This window comes from Gouania willdenowi, chromosome 3 (genome assembly GCF_900634775.1).
Source record: "Gouania willdenowi chromosome 3, fGouWil2.1, whole genome shotgun sequence".
Taxonomy (NCBI): Eukaryota; Metazoa; Chordata; class Actinopteri; order Blenniiformes; family Gobiesocidae; genus Gouania; species Gouania willdenowi.
The window spans coordinates 4,772,810-4,792,250 of record NC_041046.1 but is presented as its reverse complement, the minus strand read 5'-3'; the positions used below and the strand labels follow the sequence as shown (position 1 = coordinate 4,792,250).

The 19,441-nt window shown below is 36.9% G+C and overlaps 1 protein-coding gene across 1 annotated transcript; it reads left to right on the top strand.

Moving 5' to 3' along the window:
- The first annotated feature begins 6,990 nt into the window (after positions 1-6,990).
- On the top strand, positions 6,991-15,006 carry LOC114457630 (probable C-mannosyltransferase DPY19L3). The gene is made up of 3 exons (XM_028439622.1): positions 6,991-7,427; positions 11,995-12,153; positions 13,421-15,006. Exons 1-3 carry the CDS (start codon positions 7,260-7,262, stop codon positions 13,619-13,621), a joined length of 528 nt encoding a protein of 175 aa, XP_028295423.1. The 5' UTR covers positions 6,991-7,259; the 3' UTR covers positions 13,622-15,006.
- The last annotated feature ends 4,435 nt before the right edge of the window (positions 15,007-19,441 follow it).

Sequence of the window (19,441 nt, the reverse complement as noted above, 5' to 3'; positions counted from 1 at the left end):
TGTATTTGAGTCATTTTCATATTTCTGTTGTCATTTGGTGTATTTTTCTGTAATATATATTTTTTGGAGTCATTTTTTGTGTTTTTTGGAGCCTTTTTGTATCATTTTTTGCATTTCTGTTGTTGTTTTGTGTACTTTTTGTATAAATATTGTTTAGTTTTTTGTTTTATTTTACTCATTTAGTATATTTTTATTATAAATACCTTATGTGTGGAGAATGTGCATGCATCAGCCGCACGCATGCACATACTCCGTCACAGGTTGTTGAAATCGTGTGTAGAGAAAAATAAACAGATCCGCAGGAAATATTTGAAACTTCCGTTGTCGCAACTTTCTTCTAAACGGCTCTATGTGTTCAGCATGAAATCCAAGGTGTGCATTTGGTTGTATAGCACTTTTATGTTGAATAGTTTTTTTCGCTGTTCGCTTTCGGCACAGCCACGGCCATTGCCCGCCAATAACTTCCGGGTCCCGTCATAACCTCTGGGTCCCGTCCGTCCGGTCTAAACAGCGAACGGTCAAACATGAAAATAAACATTTTGAAATGACCAAATAAGTCTATAATGACGCATGCACACACTCAAGCTGTTCATAAGAGAAATAAGTCATATGACTTGTACTTGACGTGGACTCAAGTCACAAATTTGAAATTAGAAACCTTTAAAGGCGTGGTAAGTATTTTGATGTGACATTGAAATGAAAAATTCTGCTCCTGGAGTATTGTTAAAGTAAAGTTTAGGTCTTTTAGGGTCGTGTGCTGATAAAATGCTGGACTAAAAAGATGTTTTCTTTCTAAAGTTGTTCTTGTTCATAATTTAGCTCACCAAGAAAACGCTACAAATTTACTTTTGAAATATTAACATTTAAATTATTGTTAGCATGTGTTAGTTCTGTCTGTTCATAGGTCTGTAGTTTACACAATATTCATTTAAATGAGGTTTTTTAGATAAAGAACATTGACTAAAATGTATCTATAAATGCCAGTACATGTCCTGGCCAAACAGAAGAAGAAACCAGTATCTCCACTGAGCCAGTGCTGCCTCATCAGGCCAACGACATGTCCGAGAATTAATGTCGTCATTTCATTTTTATGATGTCAACAGGGTTCACGTCAGCACCTCCTGGCATTTCCATATGAGCATATGAAGTTAAAATGAAATATAAATCACCAGTAGAGGCAATTGTGTCTGTGCTCTGTAATTTAATTGGAACACCCACAGAGAAGATGGACTGGAATGAAAATGACCTGTTTCTACTGCAGGTCAGCAGCCTCAGGCATAAACACACACACACACGTTCATGTTCCAGCTAATGGACTCCATGGACCCAGTCATTGAACCCAGGGTCCACGTCTACCTGAGAATAGATTCATATCAGACATCAACATGTCCTTCATGTCTGCTCTCCGTAGATAATGCATGTGGTCAACAAATGATACTCATATTGTAAGGATATATTTTTATTTTAAAGTAACTAAATAAGTAATTTATGTATAAAGCGCTTTTTGCAGATAAAATCACAAAGTGCTGTACAGAGTTGTGGTCAAGCATCATAATAGAATAATAAAACATGAGTGCATAAACATCATAAGAACAGCAACATTAAAGGATAAATAAAAATGTAAACTCCAGTAACTAAAAGCTTTTCTGAAAAGTGAAGTCTTCAACAGTTTTTTAAAAGTGACCACACAGTTGAGATCCCTGAGAGACTGGTGCAGGTTATTCCAGAGTCTGGAACACCAGGTCTCCTCTGGTTTTAAATGTAGTTTTGGGGTCTTTAGGAGACCCTGGTCTGAAGACCGAAGGCATCGCCCTGATGAGTAGGGCACAATAAGTCTGAGATATATTGAGGGGCCTGACCATGTAACGCTCGGAACCTAAGAACTAATATTGTGTACTCTATTCTAAACTTAACTGGAAGCCAGTGCAGAGTAGAAAGAATAATGTGGGATGTTCTAGAAGCACCAGTTAAAAGTCTGGCAGCAGTGTTCTGTACGATCTGGAGTCTGTTTAGGGTCGACTTATTAAAACATGTAAAACAGAATTACAGTCAATACATGATGATATAAATGTGTATGACCAGTTCATAGATGCCTGATTTTAAAGATATTTCTCAGATGGTACAAACAGTTTTTAGTTAGTAGATGACAGTGACCCTCCAAAGACATTAACTGATCAAACACAAGGTTTCTGAGGCTGGTTTTAACAGATCACCAAGTTAATCAGAGGATGTTTGTATCAGGAGAGATGATCAGAGTTTCTGTTTTATTTGAATTTATCTGGAGATAATTTGATGACAACCAGTTTTTGATATGGAATATACAATAAGATAAAAAGAGAAACTCTGAGTAATTAAAGGAGCAGTACACCTGGATATCATCAGTATAAAAATGATAAGTGATGATTTTATAGCTTATTTTGTATGAAACTACTTGTTTCAGGAGTTTGCCTCGTTCACTAGTTCTCAGAACAGCATGAAAAGCACAGTTAAATGAATTACTGAGTGCATCCTAACCCAGACCTTCCACACTACAGAACTCACTCACACGTGCTGTCTTTTAGAAGAGAAAATGCCAAAAGTGGCACATTTTGCAGCTGTTTGATATTAAATGTGCCTGTGTGGCATTTTGAATCAGTAAATTTAACCCAGAATTGTCATTCTGATGAGTTAAGAATATTGAGATTCATATCTCATATCGTCATTTGAGAAAAAATGTTGAGATATGAGTTTTGGTCTATATCGTCAAGTTCACAGTGAACCTAATCACTCTAGACTTTGATTGGAAACGCTCTGATAATGGCAGAAACAATTGCTCTAGAATTCACACTGATCTTGGGGTGTGGTCGTCCGCCCTGGGCGGGCTGCTCCTGGTGCTGCATCCGTTCCGGGTCCTTCTGGCCTGGGGTCGGGCCCCTGCTGGCTCTGGGCTCGCCGGCGGGTGCCCACTGGCTGCCTGTTCGGCGCGGTTCTGGTCGCCTGCTGGGCGTGGGCTTCGGCTCCTCCGCTGGGGCCTCGGGCAGGGAGTTCTCTGGGCCCTCCCCTCGGGGGGTTGGGCGCGGGGGTGGGGTGGGGGGGTGGGGGGGTCGATGGGGTGGGGGGTCTGGGGGTTGGGGGTGGGATCGGTGGCGTGGTGCGCTGGGTCCTTGGCTCCTTGGGGCTTTCTCGGGTGTGTATGGGGGGGCGATGGCTGCCTCTCGGCTTGGGATCTTGGGGGCGTTCGGGGGACTGCTTGGCCGTGGGGTGGTCACCGGGGGCCCTTAGGCTGCCTGCTCTTGCTGCTGGCCTGACTGCTTCTTCGGGCCCGGGGGCGGCTCTTGGGTTTTGCAGTGGCGGTACTTGGAAATACATTTGTCATGGATGCACTGGCCTTGGGCTGTGGGATAACACTCATACTGGGCTCAACCTTAGACACGTTGTTCCCAAATACCTGTTTTGTGGAATTTCCACTCACCTCTTCCTCTGTTCACAGCCACCACCATTATTCCTAAACCACACACTGGTCACCAAACTGGCTTGACAACACAACAATAAACACAATATACACAACCACAATTTCACATCGCATCACTTAAAACTATTCCCCACCCATTCCATATCCTATCTTGTATCCCTCTTCCCTGTTAACTTCCCCACCCCCCTCCACCCCCTCACCTTGGTGTAACACTGCCCTCTCTTTTTTACATCCTCCCTTTAATAAAGTATTTCTTACCCTTCCCTAGGGAGGGCTGGTGACGGTCACAATTATGCAATGAAATAAATAAATTTATTTAATTGCAATAATAAAATATGCATTGCTGTCAAAAGATTGCACTTCTTGTAGTGTTAACCTTCGACAGCATGTGCAGACAAGGTAAAAAAAAAAAAAAAAAATAGAATTCACACTGATCAAACGAGGAGGACAATCAGAGAAACCAAACAGTTAAGCGGTGAAAACGCTCTAGGGTCCGTCGGTGTGAAAGCACCCTTAGAGTCCGGCCAAAACAGACTCTAAAATTAATTTTCCTGAATCGCTCCAGAATTCGATTGAACAACGCCCTACAATTGCTCAGTATTTTTTGCCATTTAAGAATATAAAACAAACAATATTTCCTTTATTATTGGCAGGGCAGACCAAATAGTGATGTGACCCACACTAGAAATCCATCATATAAGTCGACAGGATATGTCTCTTCCATACTGAGGAGTCGGAGCTCAATACTTCCATCCTGTTAGAACATCCTGACTGCATAAAAGCAGCTGCCAATCCTGTGTTTTGTTTTGTAATTCGAGACTTTTGTGCACAAAAGGACAAAAAGTCACCCTCCCATCGCACAATTTTTGACTCTAAATAAAGGCTAGATTTCAGATGTGCCTACGGACGACCAACAAAGGCTATGATGTGTTTCCTCACTCTGCATACTGGAGCTAATTATTTCTCTTTCTCTCTCAGATGTTGCTAAATTGCATTTTTAATTCTAGAAACCTACATCCATAGCTGTCAGAATGAGACATTCTGAGCATGACGGATCTCCATAGATTGTGGAATGTTACTCTGTATCCATATGGTTTGTTTGCTAAAGCTGGAGCGTTGGAACAGGTCTCTTATAGTGAAGCTATTTTCCATGCCGTGAAGCAGAATATTTTCTCCTGGGACAAAACAAAACAATTGACTTTTTGTCAGAGCGTTTTGCACATGAACAATAATAATACTAATGATTTTCACAGTCTTTGGAAAGAAGGTGGACCTTAACTTAGAGTCTGAGGTTAAGAAATGCTGCTTTAACTGAGTTTATAACTACTGCTCAGGTCAATGTAGATTATTTAAGCACTATCACATGAGAGGTAGTGCTGTCGTGCTGAAATACTAGCACTGGTGTGATATTCCGCAGATAATCACACCAGTGTTGATATTTCACACAACAGTGATATTGCTTTTAAACAACAGTTCTACAAGCGCATTTTATTAGTTAACAGTAATAAGTCACAATAGATTATGATTTGTTTGTTTGTTTGTTTAATCATTTAGCTCCACCAACAAAAATAGTTCCACAAGTGGAGAGCACACACACACACACACACACACACACACACACACACACACACACACACGCACGCTAGGTTCACACTGCAGACAAATGTGACCTAACTCTGATCTTTTTGCCTGTATAACGATCTGTTAAAGACAGTCTGAACAAAACAATTCAGATTGTAATACTACTCTGCATCATTGAAGCCGCTGACATCCCTATTTTATATACAGTATATATATATATATATATATAATAGGGATGTAGCAGCATCACAGCAAACGGATAGAGCGATAAACCTGGCTCTCTTCTTTTTCACTCTTCTTAAAGTTCTGAAGTGCTGACTTCGGTTGGAAAGAAAGATTCTCAGTGCAACACACACTCCTACACCAGACGTCTCCATATTTACTAACGTAAACACTGTGCTGTGTGGGGTCATGGGTCACCTGAAATCCTCTTCTGCGTATGTGTGTCACTTCAGCGTTGTATTCCATTCATAATCCAAACTGATTGAATATGCATTTAATATGTAATATTATTATTTAATATGTACTATGAACGACCACACCCCCCCAAAAACAGTGTACTGAAATGACAGTGTACTGAGGTGACAGTGTACTGTAGTAACTGTGTACTGAGGTGACATTGTACTGTAGTAACAGTGTACTGTAGTAACAGTGTACTGTAGTAACAGTGTACTGTAGTGACAGTGTACTGGAGTGACAGTGTACTGTAGTAACAGTGTACTGTGGTGACAGTGTACTGTGGTGCCAGTGTACTGTAGTAACAGTGTACTGTAGTGACAGTGTACTGTAGTAACAGTGTACTGTGGTGACAGTGTACTGTGGTGCCAGTGTACTGTAGTAACAGTGTACTGTAGTGACAGTGTACTGTAGTGACAGTGTACTGTAGTAACAGTGTACTGTGGTGACAGTGTACTGTGGTGCCAGTGTACTGTAGTAACAGTGTACTGTAGTGACAGTGTACTGGAGTGACAGTGTACTGTAGTAACAGTGTACTGTGGTAACAGTGTACTGTGGTGACAGTGTACTGAGGTGACAGTGTACTGTGGTGACAGTGTACTGTAGTGACAGTGTACTGTAGTGACAGTGTACTGTGGTGACAGTGTACTGTGGTGACAGTGTACTGAGGTGACAGTGTACTGAGGTGTGTAGCCCAAGATGTAACGATAATTAACGGTATTTAGATCAGCTGTACAGTGGAGTGATATGAGTGCTGTTGTTGTTCTATATCAGCACTCTTAGAATGTCTGTCGTCCAATCAAATCACGTGGTTGGAACGAACTGTTGTATAATAGTTATTGATACAACTTTGCTTCTCTTCAGATATGTATGTATGTCTGTTCTGTTTAGTTTTAGCTTCTGCTTTACATTTGCAAACATCCGACTCATTGATATGTTTGATTAGTCATGGTAAGTTTGGCTCATAATAGGACTTAACTTTATTTTACATAATTACCTTTCACATAGAAACCTCTTCATCTGCCTATTTTCATCAGTGTTCATTTTGTCGACTACATTTTTTAATTGACATCTAGACTTTGACAAAAAACAACTTAAAAATATTGTCTAAATATATTTATATTTTCATTGATTAATAAAAAAGAAACAAATTTCATCACATGGGACGAAATCCAATCAGAACTCATGTGATCATGTGATCTCACACATTGATCGCATAAAATCTGTTAGTGTGTATTTACAAACAATAACGCCATCTAATATCAGGTTAATTTTAGTCGACTATACTGTATCAGATTTAGTCGACTCGTTATTAGTGTACTTTTTTTTTCTTTTTTGTCTCAAACTTCTCCACTATGGAAGAGCATTAGGGCCAATTTTGGACAAATCAAACTTAAAGTTGAAATTATGAGATTATAGTTGAAATTTTGAAAACAGAAATTGAAAATTTAATGTTGAGGTTAAAGTCGGAGGTTTGATAATATTATGTATCAATTGGCCCTCGTCAGTTTCCTTAGATTTGACTTTATTAGCAAACCTTTGACTTTTATCACAATATTGTATTTTGAGTCCATTTTAGAAATTTCGACATAATCTGATCTTTTCGACTTTATTCTTGACATTATATTTCAACTTAATTCTCAAAATTTCAATTTTAATCTTGAAATTTCAACTTTTTTCTCAACTGAAACTCAATCAAAATTCGCCATCTAAACTAACACTGCTTTTGGACTTTCTTCATGTAGAAAACATTTGAATCACACACTATCAGATGATTATTCATGTCTCTTCCTCTTTGATCCTCAGCACAAAGACCCCCAAGCAGGCGGTGTTTGCAGGAAGTATGCAGCTTCTGGCTGGTATCAAGCTGTGCACAGGCCGAGTCCTCACCAACCACCCCCATTATGAAGACAAGGACCTGCGGGAGAGAACCAGACAGGTACCGTGGCCTCCAGCAAAACCCCCCAGGAAAGCATGCTACTAAACAAAGATGTTTCAACCATTATCAGTTCATTCTGATGACAACAATATCAAACATAACATAAACTCATATTATTTCTGTTGCAAATAGACGCACTTAAAAGAACATTTCAAAATCTAACAATTCTGAAAAACCTCAGTGTTCCTGTTTTTTTTCTGATCAACAATGGTTTAAAAACATCATTTGTAACGTCCTCAGGAAGTTAAAGTATGACTCATATTTGTACAATCAGCAAAGGTTATTCCCATCTGATTAAAACTAATACAGCTTTGTAAAGTGCTACTCCAGATATAATCATCTCTCTCAATTAATGCACTTCATTTACAGTTAGATTTCAAACACAGTGAGACTTTCTGCGTCGCATTTTCCACAGAAGAGGACCAATGACGTATCAGCATTAACCTTTGATAATTCAGAGTAAAACAACTTAAGTGATCATATTTAGGAGGTTTTTTAATGCTGTTTCTTAAGATTAGAGGGAACCTATTTTTCCTTTTCTTTTTCCTCCATGTTACATTTTCTATACTAGATATACTCTTGCTGTGCGTGTTAGACACTCTATACCTACATACAGCTTTATGGCAGAGGTGAGAACCAGTGACTGCTTCTCAAGTCTCAAATGGGTCTGAAGTTATGTCACCAAAGTCTTCCACTTTAATTTCAAAGTCATAAATCAATAATATACCACAGCAAGTTTATTATACTGATATAAACAATGAATTACTTGAACAGAGAACATATTTGTCTGATAATAGTGACATAATGCTTTTATAAATTATGTGTATATATATACAGACATTGTGAAACTACGAAAAATGAAATGACCAGACAACAGTCAAATGCATGACATCATAGCCGACCAATCAGATTAAACATACACTGTAAGTGGTGCCAGCACCTCTGCTTTAGAGACACAGAATCTCCTTTTCTCACACTTTCTTCACTTTTAAAAACACTGTTCACAAACTGTTCCTTCACAGCAATAACAACTCTATTTCTCCTCCTACTGTATCTACACGTAGCTAGATCTTTGCTCTTGACTTTAGCTTGTCGTTGCTAACATGGACCGTGACTTTTCAAGCATGGCTGCCACAGTTTGTCCTTCCTTTTTGTTGAGCCTTTTTTGTTCACATAGAGGCCAAAGTAGGAGACCAAAAACTGCCTTTTAAAGCAGGAAAAGATGGATAAAAGCTGACCCAGAGTGGCCATTGGATCAGAGAGTTGAGGTAATAAAAGAAGAGCATCTAGAAACGGTGATGTCATGAATCACAGATGAGAAGCCCAGTAGCAGCAGCAGGAGGAGAGATGGAATTATGGAGGGCAGAAAGCACCTTTTTTTTTTAATCATAGGTTATAGAACCTCAAAAAGGCATTAGTGGACTCAAAGAGCCATGAAAGAGCTTAGCCTTTAGCGTAGCCACGAAGGAAAGTGGAATCACAAAGAGAGCTAATAGTATCTTAGAAATGTTGAGTTCCTTCTGCTTTTTATTATTTTGTACTTTAATCAAACACAACTAATCATAAGATGATATTAATCAGTAAGAATGATGCTTTTATTCAGCTTAAAAATATTATTTTAATCAGTGGAAAAGGTCACTTTTCTCCGACTACGACTTTGATGTTATAACAGAGAAATACAAACATCTTTATGTCCTTATAAGTAACAGCACATATATTCATATGTATTTTGTTGGGGAACAAAATGAACCTGCTGCTGCATTGCACCATCATCTCCAATTTAACGTCATTAGATTTAACACTTAGTTGATTAGAGATAAATAAATGTGACCTTTAATGTCTAAACACTATCATTTGTTTAAGATCATTCTTTAAGTTAGACACATAAAGCCCTCCGTCTAAAAACACACAAAATGACATGAAAAGACAACAAACATTACTCCAAAAACCCAACAACCACACAAATATGCAAAATGACTCTAAAAACCAAAATTAACAACGGAAATACACACAATGACTCCAAAAAGACACAACATGACAGAATAGTCACGAAATGGCAACCAAAATGCACAAAAGGACTGACTGAAAACAGCGTCAAATCTACACAAAATAACAAAAAAAACAAATGAAATGACAACAAAAATAGACGAAATGAAAAGACATTAAATAACTTAAAAAAACAAAAGTTAAAATGGAAATATGCAGTCACTTTAAAAACAAACCAAAATGACAGAAAAAGTCACAAATTGACAACAAAAACATGCACACCAAAAGCTCGCTGATGCTGAATCACTATGGCAACTAGTCATACACAGCAATCCTGGTCCTGACCAAGTTTTTCTCCAGCTTAAATGTTAGCTCGTGATAAAGTCCCGCCTCCTGACCAATCAGATCTCTTAGAAAACGAGCTGTCCAATGAAAGGTGATGTGATCACGTCACTGCGTAGATCTGATGTGACGCTGACCATAGACGGTAAAAGAAGACGCTGACAGGAGAGAAATGTGATCCTTTCATTTACTGATGACATTAAAAATATGATTTATATCTGATGAACTGAGCAAATAAAATCAATAAAATAAAATAACACCTGCGTGCATCGGGCGCTTTCACACCAATAAATGAATGAATGATTTCATGTAATCTGAGGTAATGCTGAGAGCCTCAGTCCAGTAGATAATATAAATATATATTCACCTTATTTTATTTATTATTGTTTTACCTCATGTAAGAACGCAGGATCACAGCCACAGTAACACATTAAAAAGAAAAGAGAAAGTGAAACTAATCAGAATGTTGGTTTATTCTCTGTTTATAATCTCACAAATGTAAACATTAACTTCTCATCAATTCCTGCGTATTTTTTGTCCGTTTTTAATTCTTCATATTTTTAAACTTAAGCAACACGTAACCGATCAGGACCAGGTTATGAAATGGATCAGATCTGATAGCGAGCATATAAGCTCCGCCTCTTGCACTACTGTTGCTCTTCCCTGTCATCATAGATTTATATTTATTATATTTAAGATCATAAACTGTTCCTCCTGTGAAGACGCTCTGCCAGTTCTCTCCAGTGATTGGTCAGGCGCTGCAAGCTCCACCCCTTTCACGTGAGCGCGCACGTACGAGGGTGAAACCACTTGGCTGAACTTGGCGTGTTTTGATTGATAGTCCAGCTCATATCTGGAAAAGAAGGTTTGGTTAGTTCACTCCAGCTCACGGAGATTAATCTAATCTAGATTTGTAGCATAGGCCCCAAATACCCTAACAAAAAAAACCATAGAATGACAACAAAAACACAGAAAATGACAGTAAAAAACATGAAAGGACAACAAAAATACACAAAATACCAAAAACAAGAAAAACTACACAAAAAACCTCAAAAAATGTATTGAATGACAACAAACACAGTCTAAATGACAGAAAAATACATTAAATAATAACAGAAATACACAGACTGACCCAAAAAACAAAATCACAGAAAAAGACACACAATGACAACAAAAATACACACAAATAACTCCAAAATCCAAAATGATAAAAAAAAACTACACAACATAACCCAAGAAACTCATAGACAATAAATACACAGAGAAGGAAAACAAAAATACAGAAAATGACTTCAAATACCAAAAACAACAACAGATCTACACAAAATAACTAAAAAAACACACAAAATGAGATGAGATATCCTTCATTTGTAACACAAGGAGAAATTTGCATTTCACTTACATCCCTGTCCAAGAAACATGAAAAAGACAATCATATAACATGGGGGGACAGGAACAGAGAGAATTGTGGGTTTCTGCTAAGGCAGTGCCCCGTATCTTAGATGAGACGTGGAAAAACACGAGGTAAGAGGAGAGAGAACTGTGCTCCCTATGGACAACCAAAATATGAACTCATAAAATAAACAAGAACAGACTTAATGACAGGAAAAGGCTTTAAATGACAACATTAATGACTCTTAAAACCAAAATAACAACAGAAATACACAGAATGAATCCAAAATTCAAAACAACATCAAATATATACAAAATGGCTCAATAAACACACAAAATGACAGAAAAAAGCATAAACAGTGAACACAAAAACGAGAGATAAAATATCTCTCAGGTTGGTTTCTGTAGCCATAGGGATGTAGTATCAGAAACAGGAACATGTGCGAGAGTAAAGACGGAGAAGCTTCATCCCTGATGTGGTTTATGGACGTCCCACGAGGCGGTGGTCATCCTCCTCCAGATTTGTCACACAACGTTTACCACAAAAAACATTAAAGCACAAGAAAGCAATTATCAGATCCATTTCATATTTCTAAGCTTCATTTCCTCAGCTTCAAAGCAGTCGTGATTGGAAAAGAAAAAGTGATGTAACTTAACAGATGTCGTTAGGTTGACTAATTTAATAAAAGAAAAAACTCAATTATCGTCTTTATTCTTTGTTCTAAAACTTTTAATTGTATCACTTTTTGAATGGCTTACAGTAAATCTGCATTTTTCTATCTGACCCATGTGGTGTTTGGTGTGTGTGTGTGTGTGTGTGTGTGTGTGTGTGTGTGTGTGTGTGCAGGTGTACCAGGTGTACGCACGCCAGGCCCCGGAGGACGTCCATGACATCCTGTTGGCGGCGGGGGCCGATTACGTGGTTCTAGAGAACAGCATCTGTTATGAGAGGAGACACAGGAGGGGATGTAGACTGAGGGACCTGCTGGACCTGGCCAACGGACATGTGGGTGGCACGTGTGTGTGTGTGTGTGTGTGTGTGTTCGCCCTCTCTGCGCCACTTTCTCTTGCGAATATTCTGAAATGTAAACTTTGATAGGGCTCTATAGAATCTGTGTTAATGGAATCACGGACGGAATCACAGAATCGACCAATGAAAAAAGGTTAAACTTGGAAATGAACAGAATCAGCATGAAACGCCGTCACTGTGGGGCAAGGAACATTGTTTTTATGGGTGAATGTTTCCAGGGACCGTTCATTAGACGTACCACCCCCCCCGCCCCCCCCCACCCTCCTGTAATGGCTGCATTAAACTCATCTTAAACCTCCACAAACATCTAAAACAACACAAATCATCACTGACTCCTAAATACAGAGCCACCAGTGCCCGTTTAACTTTGCTGTGCCTGTGAAGCTCCGCCCTATTTTCGTGTAGCACAGCGATGCTCTGTGAGAACGTGATCAGCTTTAATCATCTTCACCTGCTCAGTGTTTGATCTGTTATGTCTGGTTAACTAAGAATAACTCAGTACATGTTGTCCTTCAGTTCTTTTTATTCCAGCCTTTTGTTCGTACCTCGTAGCTACACATTCACAGTCAGCTAGCTACCTCAAGTACAACCGTTTCAGTGGGAACTTCTGGTTTACAAAATAAAAGTCCGTAGGAGCAACGTTATTAGAATGTTACATTAGAACATCTCATCAGAGCTACAGAAGATAAGATCATTTAAATTAGATTAATTTAAACTAAGTTGATCAAAACTTAATCAATAAACCTGATCAGATTCAGTAAATTATTGATTAATGTTCTCATACATTTTTATATGACATAAATAATTAAAAAGGAGCGGTCAGAATAAACACTACAACTTATATATACTTTTTAATTGTATCTTACTTTATTTTTGACATACGTTTTTTAATTTAATTATTTTTTTAAAGTCTTGATTAAAATCAAATGATTTGTGATTATTGCTGATTATTGATCATTCATTTGACAACAGTCAGCAGATGAATTATTGACACTCACTTTTGTAAAGTGTCATTGAAACTTCAATATAAGGACTTGATAGTTTTTTATTACAAATTTAAGATTGTAAAATAATCGATCTCGGGAAAAATGTAAGAATTGATTCATAATTGTCAATAATTAAAAAAAAAAAAAAACTGAATAATCGATAATCAATTGTTTTCAACACTCCTAGTTTTCACTGTTCTGCTGTAATTTGGCGCTGATATCAGATTATGTGTTTGTCTGTGACGTTCTCTGATCAGATTATGGACGGACCCGGGGAGAACGACCCCGACCTCGTCCCGTCCTCACATCCTCGTTTCTGCGACGCCATCAAGAGCGACCTGGACATGTACGCCGCCTTTTTCACCAGAACATTTCACAATAAAACCTTCCACGTGTATCGCCTCAGGAAGAAACGCAAGAAAAGCACAAAGAGGCCGGAGGCCAGCGTACCCCCGTAACAGGTCGACCCACAGGAACCACAGAGACAGAGACAGGAAGGAGAAATCTGAAGCTTCACTCAGTATCCTGTCATACTTTGTGTAAACTCAGACTTTTATTTTGGCGGGTTCTTCCCTGATTTTCCTCCTTTCCGATAAAGTACGGCAAAAGATTATCTTTCGTCTTATCAGATTATCTCTAAGATGATCCTCTCGTCTGAGGTTTGTTCAGAATTAATTCCTCCTGATAATCTGCTCTGAAAAAGGGGCGGGGCCGACAATCGTAAATATTATATTTGTTCAATATTTACGACTAAAACTTTGTGTGTGTGTGTTTTAACAGTATGATCCAAACTGTTTTATGTCTGATTTTTATTTTTAACAGATTAAACATCTCTGCAGATTTCACGCTGAGCAAACCGACGTTGAAACAATGTTTTTACGACGTTTTTTACCGACATTGAGAAGACGTCTCTGGGGGGCGCATAGTGAAACGACTATTTCAGACGTCACCTAAACTGTTAGTACCTGATCCTTTCAGATTCTTTCAACGTAATCTTTACGTCAGAGCTTCTGGGACGTGATATTTGAATGTAAACCGACCGCATGACGTTTGTTAAATATGATAAAAGACCAATAGGAAAAAACACTCGTCAATATATACAAAAACACATCAAAACACAACATTTACAATCAAAAACCAAATAGAAAATAAAATAAAAACCAAAATAATCATAATTCACTCAAAATAATTTGGGAAATTTTGGCAGTAGATTTAAAAAGCACAAAGTAATTATTTTTTAATACAAACTTTTTAAATAGTACACAATCAGCTGTAAAATAAGCCGACCGGACGTGTTTTGCGCATGCGTTGAAAGGATCAGACACTGACTTCTGGACGTCCCAAAAACCTGTCACATTAAATGTGACCCAGGTGGGATTTGAACCCCTGACCCTGTGCTTTGAAGCGTGTTTCCTTAACACAGTTACTTATTACAATTATAGCGTAGTGTCATTGTATTTTTAAAAATCATAATTAAACTGTAATTGAGTTCAGATAATTTACTTTGTAATTGTAATTAGCCATGGAAATGATTTAAAGATTGTCAATTACAATTGAATTAAACTTGAGTTTTCCCACAACCTGTCACTGAATGTGAAGGGTTAGTGAATAGTAAGTTAGAGTAGTAGATGTAGTAGCATTTTATTTTGATAGGGACCATACAATTTTACAGATTAACAATACTGTGAATGTAACTGATGTTTTATACAAAGATTTTATAGTTATTAATAAATTCCAACTCTTGTCCCGAGTCGGGATTTTACATAAAATATTATAATAAATGCACTAAAATGTAAAGATGCTAGAATGGCATTGTACACACACACACACACACACACACACACACACGCACACACACACACACACACACACACACACACACACACACACACAATCATCATATGAATAAAAGTTAGTAAAATTTGAATTGAACTTTAGTAATTGAGAATGTAAGTTTTAATTGACGTTCAGGGAAACAATAATATTTGTAGTTGAAAAAAAAATGTTGGTAATTGTAATTTAACATGGATAATTAAAAACGTAATGGTAATTGAAGAATGTAATTCACCCCAACCCTGGTATGATCTAAGTTTGATGACGTGTGAATCTTTTTACTCGTGCATTTTTTCAAAGCTACATTGTAGATTATTTGAAACATTAACCAAATTAATTGTCAAAATTGTAACTTTATTCTCCACATTTTGACTTTACGTTTACCAAATTAATTGTACGATGGCAAAATACAGCATTAAAAATACATTTTAATAACTGTTTTGCACTGTGTGAGAGCAAACAATACCATTATTTTTGTCAGCATTGTAATATTTATATGTAATTTTGACATTTTTGTTGTTGCGTGTGCGTTTGTTGAATAAATCTGACCAGAAAACGTCCAAAAAATAAGTTGTTTCAACGTCGACATTTCCATTATTTCTTAAAAAGACTGAAGAGCATAATTTACGTTCCTGAAATACAACTGGATATAAACTTTGTAGATAAAACTGAGCAGAAGTTTAAGGTTGTTTTAATTTATTGATTTTTGAAGTTGGAGTTTTTTGCTCAAATCGTTGCAAATTAAACTAAAACTCACACGTAAATGTAAATAATTCTCACATTTCATTCTTACACTAAAGTTTCAGGTTTTTCCCAAAGGTTGAACGGGCTTAGCGTATTCTGTCAAAATAAAACATTTTATATCACAAACTGAACCATGTTTGGAAACGTTGATGAGAAAACTTTTTCCCTGAACTTTTCTATTGTTCTTCTTCGCTAAGTTGTAAACTTTTATGTTTGAGAAAGTTCTTTGTAATGTTCTGTAAAATGTTTTTGGGTTTTTTTTATTATCAGTGAACTGCAGAAGATGAAAATAATTTTGGGCAAATCAAGAATAATGTCGAGATTAAACTAGAAATTTAGAAAATACATTTATAGACAACTTTATTCTTGACATTTCAACTTTAATCTCGAAATCACAACTTTATTTTTGAAATTAAAATTTTATTCTGAACAATTTGACTTTATTCTCCACATTTCAACAACTTTATTCTCAATATTTCAACTTTATTCTCAATATTTCGACTTTAGTTTCAACATTTCGACTTTATTCTTGAAATCGCAACTTTATTTTCAAAATTTAAACTTTATTCCTAACATCTCGACTTTATTCTTGATTTGTCCAAAATTATTTTCTCCATCAAAATTGGCCCTAATCCCGTACTTAGTCCATTTGATATCAGTTTATTATATTTGTGACATTAGGAATATCTGAAATTTAATAAGTGCCATAAATAAATAAATTTCCAGAGCAGAAACCATGGATTTTTTTTAAAAAAGCAAATTGATGTAGATTTAATGAAGAGGGAAATTTCTACCTTACATTATTTTTTAAAGTTTCAACAAATTCTCCGTTTTGTCAGTGGTTTTGTTATTTTTTCAATGTTAGCGACTTAGCGTGCTATCAGCACTTTAGTGTTCTGCCTCTGCTGGTTGGTGAGTACGTGCACGAGTACGTGCACACTCACATCCATGTAAAAACTGTTTATAATGTATGTTTATGAACAAACAGGCTTTAAACCCATTAACAGCTAACGGCTGCTCAGTGTTTAATGCTAACAAATGAATTCCCTGCAAATGTTCATGGAGAACCATCGTAAAGTGTTTCACATCATTTGTTTTTTTCTGTGGGAACCAACAACACAGTGTGCACATTTTCATGTGTGTGTGTGTGTGATCCCATGGTCTGAAAACATGTTGAATGTGTGATTGTTTTTGTATACGAGGTTCTAAAGGTAAAAAATAAATAAACACGTCAATCATTGTGTCGTATCTGAATATTGTAAGTTACAGTACATGTGTCAAACTCGTGGCTCGGGGGCCAAATCCCAAATCAGGCTAAAATAAGGCATAAAAACAGGTGTCAAATATTTCCAAATGCCTCGAAACGTATTTAAGGCTACAGTAAGGCATGACAACAGGTAAAAATTTCAAACGCCTCTAAACAGATGTAAGGCTATTGTAAGACATAAAAACTGGCTACAAAAATTTTCATACGCCTTGAACCAGAGGTAAGGCTATAATAAGGCATAAAAACGGGCACCAAAATTTCAAACTTCTCAAAACTGAAGTAAGGCTATAGTAAGGCACAAAAATGGCCATAAAATATTCAAACACCTCGAAAAGAAAGTAAGGCAATAGTTACGCATAAAAACGTGATGGAAAATTTTAAAAGCCTTTAAACGTATTTAAGGCTAAAGTAAGACGAGAAAATGAGCAAGAAAATTTCAAATGCCTCTAAACAAAGATAAGGCTAAGACAAAAAACAGGTGTAAAAATTTAAAATGCCTCATAAAGGGAAGTTAGGCTATGGTAAGGCTAAAAAACGGGCATCACAATTTTCAAAGCACTTGAAACAGAGGTAAGGCTATTGTAAGACATAAAAACTGGCTACAAATATTTTCATACGCCTTGAACCAGAGGTAAGGCTATAGTAAGGCATAAAAACGGCCGTAAAATTTTCAAACACCTCGAAAAGAATGTAAGGCAATAGTTACGCATGAAAACGTGATGGAAAATTTCAAAAGCCTTGAAACGTATTTAAGGCTAAAGAAAGACGAGAAAACGGGCGAGAAAACTTCAAACGCCTCAAAAGGGAAGTATGGCTATGGTAAGGCGTAAAAATGGGCGAGAAATTTTAAAACGCCTCCAAACGTATTTAAGGCTATAGTAAGGCATAAAAACAGGTAGAAATTTCAAACGCCTCGAAAGGGAAGTAAAGCTATAGTAAGACATGAAAATGGGTTGCAAAAATTTTCAAAGGCCTTGAAACAGAGTTAAGGTTATTGTAAGACATAAAAACCGGTGAAAAATTTTCAAACGACTCGAAACGGAGGTATGGCTATAATAATGCATAAAAATATGCGTCAAATTTTCAAACGCCTTGAACCAGAGGTAAAGGCCTCAAAGTATTTAAGGCGAAAGTAAAACATAAAATTGGGCATAAAAATTTCAAACTTCTCAAAACTAAAGTGTGGCTAAAGGCATAAAATCATAAAAATGGGCATTAAAATTTTTTCAAACCCCTAGAAACAGAGGTAAGGCTATTGTAAGACATTAAAACTGGCTACAAATATTTTCATACGCCTTGAACCAGAGGTAAGGCTATAATAAGGGATAAAAATGGGCATCAAATTTTCAAACACCTCAAAACGAAGGAAAGGATATAGTTACGCATAAAACCTTGCGTGAAAATTTCAAATGACTCGAAATGTATTTAAGGCTATAGTAAGGCATAAAAAATGGGCGACAAAATTTCAAAGGCTTTGAAACGGATTTAATGCTAAAGTAAGACATAAAAATGGGCGTCAAATATTTTCAAACCCCTCGAAACAGAGTTAAGGTTATTGTAAGACATAAAAACCGGTGAAAAAATTTCCAAACGACTCGAAACGGAGGTATGGCTATAATAAGGCATAAAAATATGCGTCAAATTTTCAAACGCCTTGAACCAGAGGTAAAGGCCTCAAAGTATTTAAGGCGAAAGTAAAACATAAAATTGGGCATCAAAATTTCAAACTTCTCAAAACTGAAGTATGGCTAAAGTGAGGTGATGGAAATGGACGGGAAAATTGAAAATGCCTCGAAACGGAGGTATGGCTATAGTTAGGCATAAAAATACGCGTGAAAATTTCAAAAACCTCCAAACACATTTAAGGCTAAAAGTAAGGCATAAAAATGGCCATCAAATATTTTCAAACGCTTCAAAACAGAGGTAAGGCTATTGTAAGACATAAAAACTGGTGAAAAAACAGAGGTATGGCTATAATAAGGCATAAAAAACGGGCGTCAAATTTTCAAACGCCTTGAACCTAAGGTAAGGCTATCATTACGCATAAAAATGTGCGTGAAAATTTCAAAGGCCTTGAAACGTATTTAAGGCTAAAGTAAGACAAAAAAATGGGCGTCAAATATTTTCAAGCCCCTCGAAACAGAGGTACGGCTATTGTAAGACATAAAAACTGCCGAAAAAATTTCAAACAACTCAAAACGGAGGTAAGGCTATAGTAAGGCATAAAAATTTCAAACTTCTCAAAACTAAAGTGTGGCTAAAGGCATAAAATCATAAAAATGGGCGTCAAATATTTTCAAACCCCTAGAAACAGATGTAAGGCTATTGTAAGACATAAAAACTGGCTACAAAAATTTTCATACGCCTTGAACGAGAGGTAAGGCTATAATAAGGGATAAAAAGGGGCATCAAATTTTCAAACACCTCAAAACGA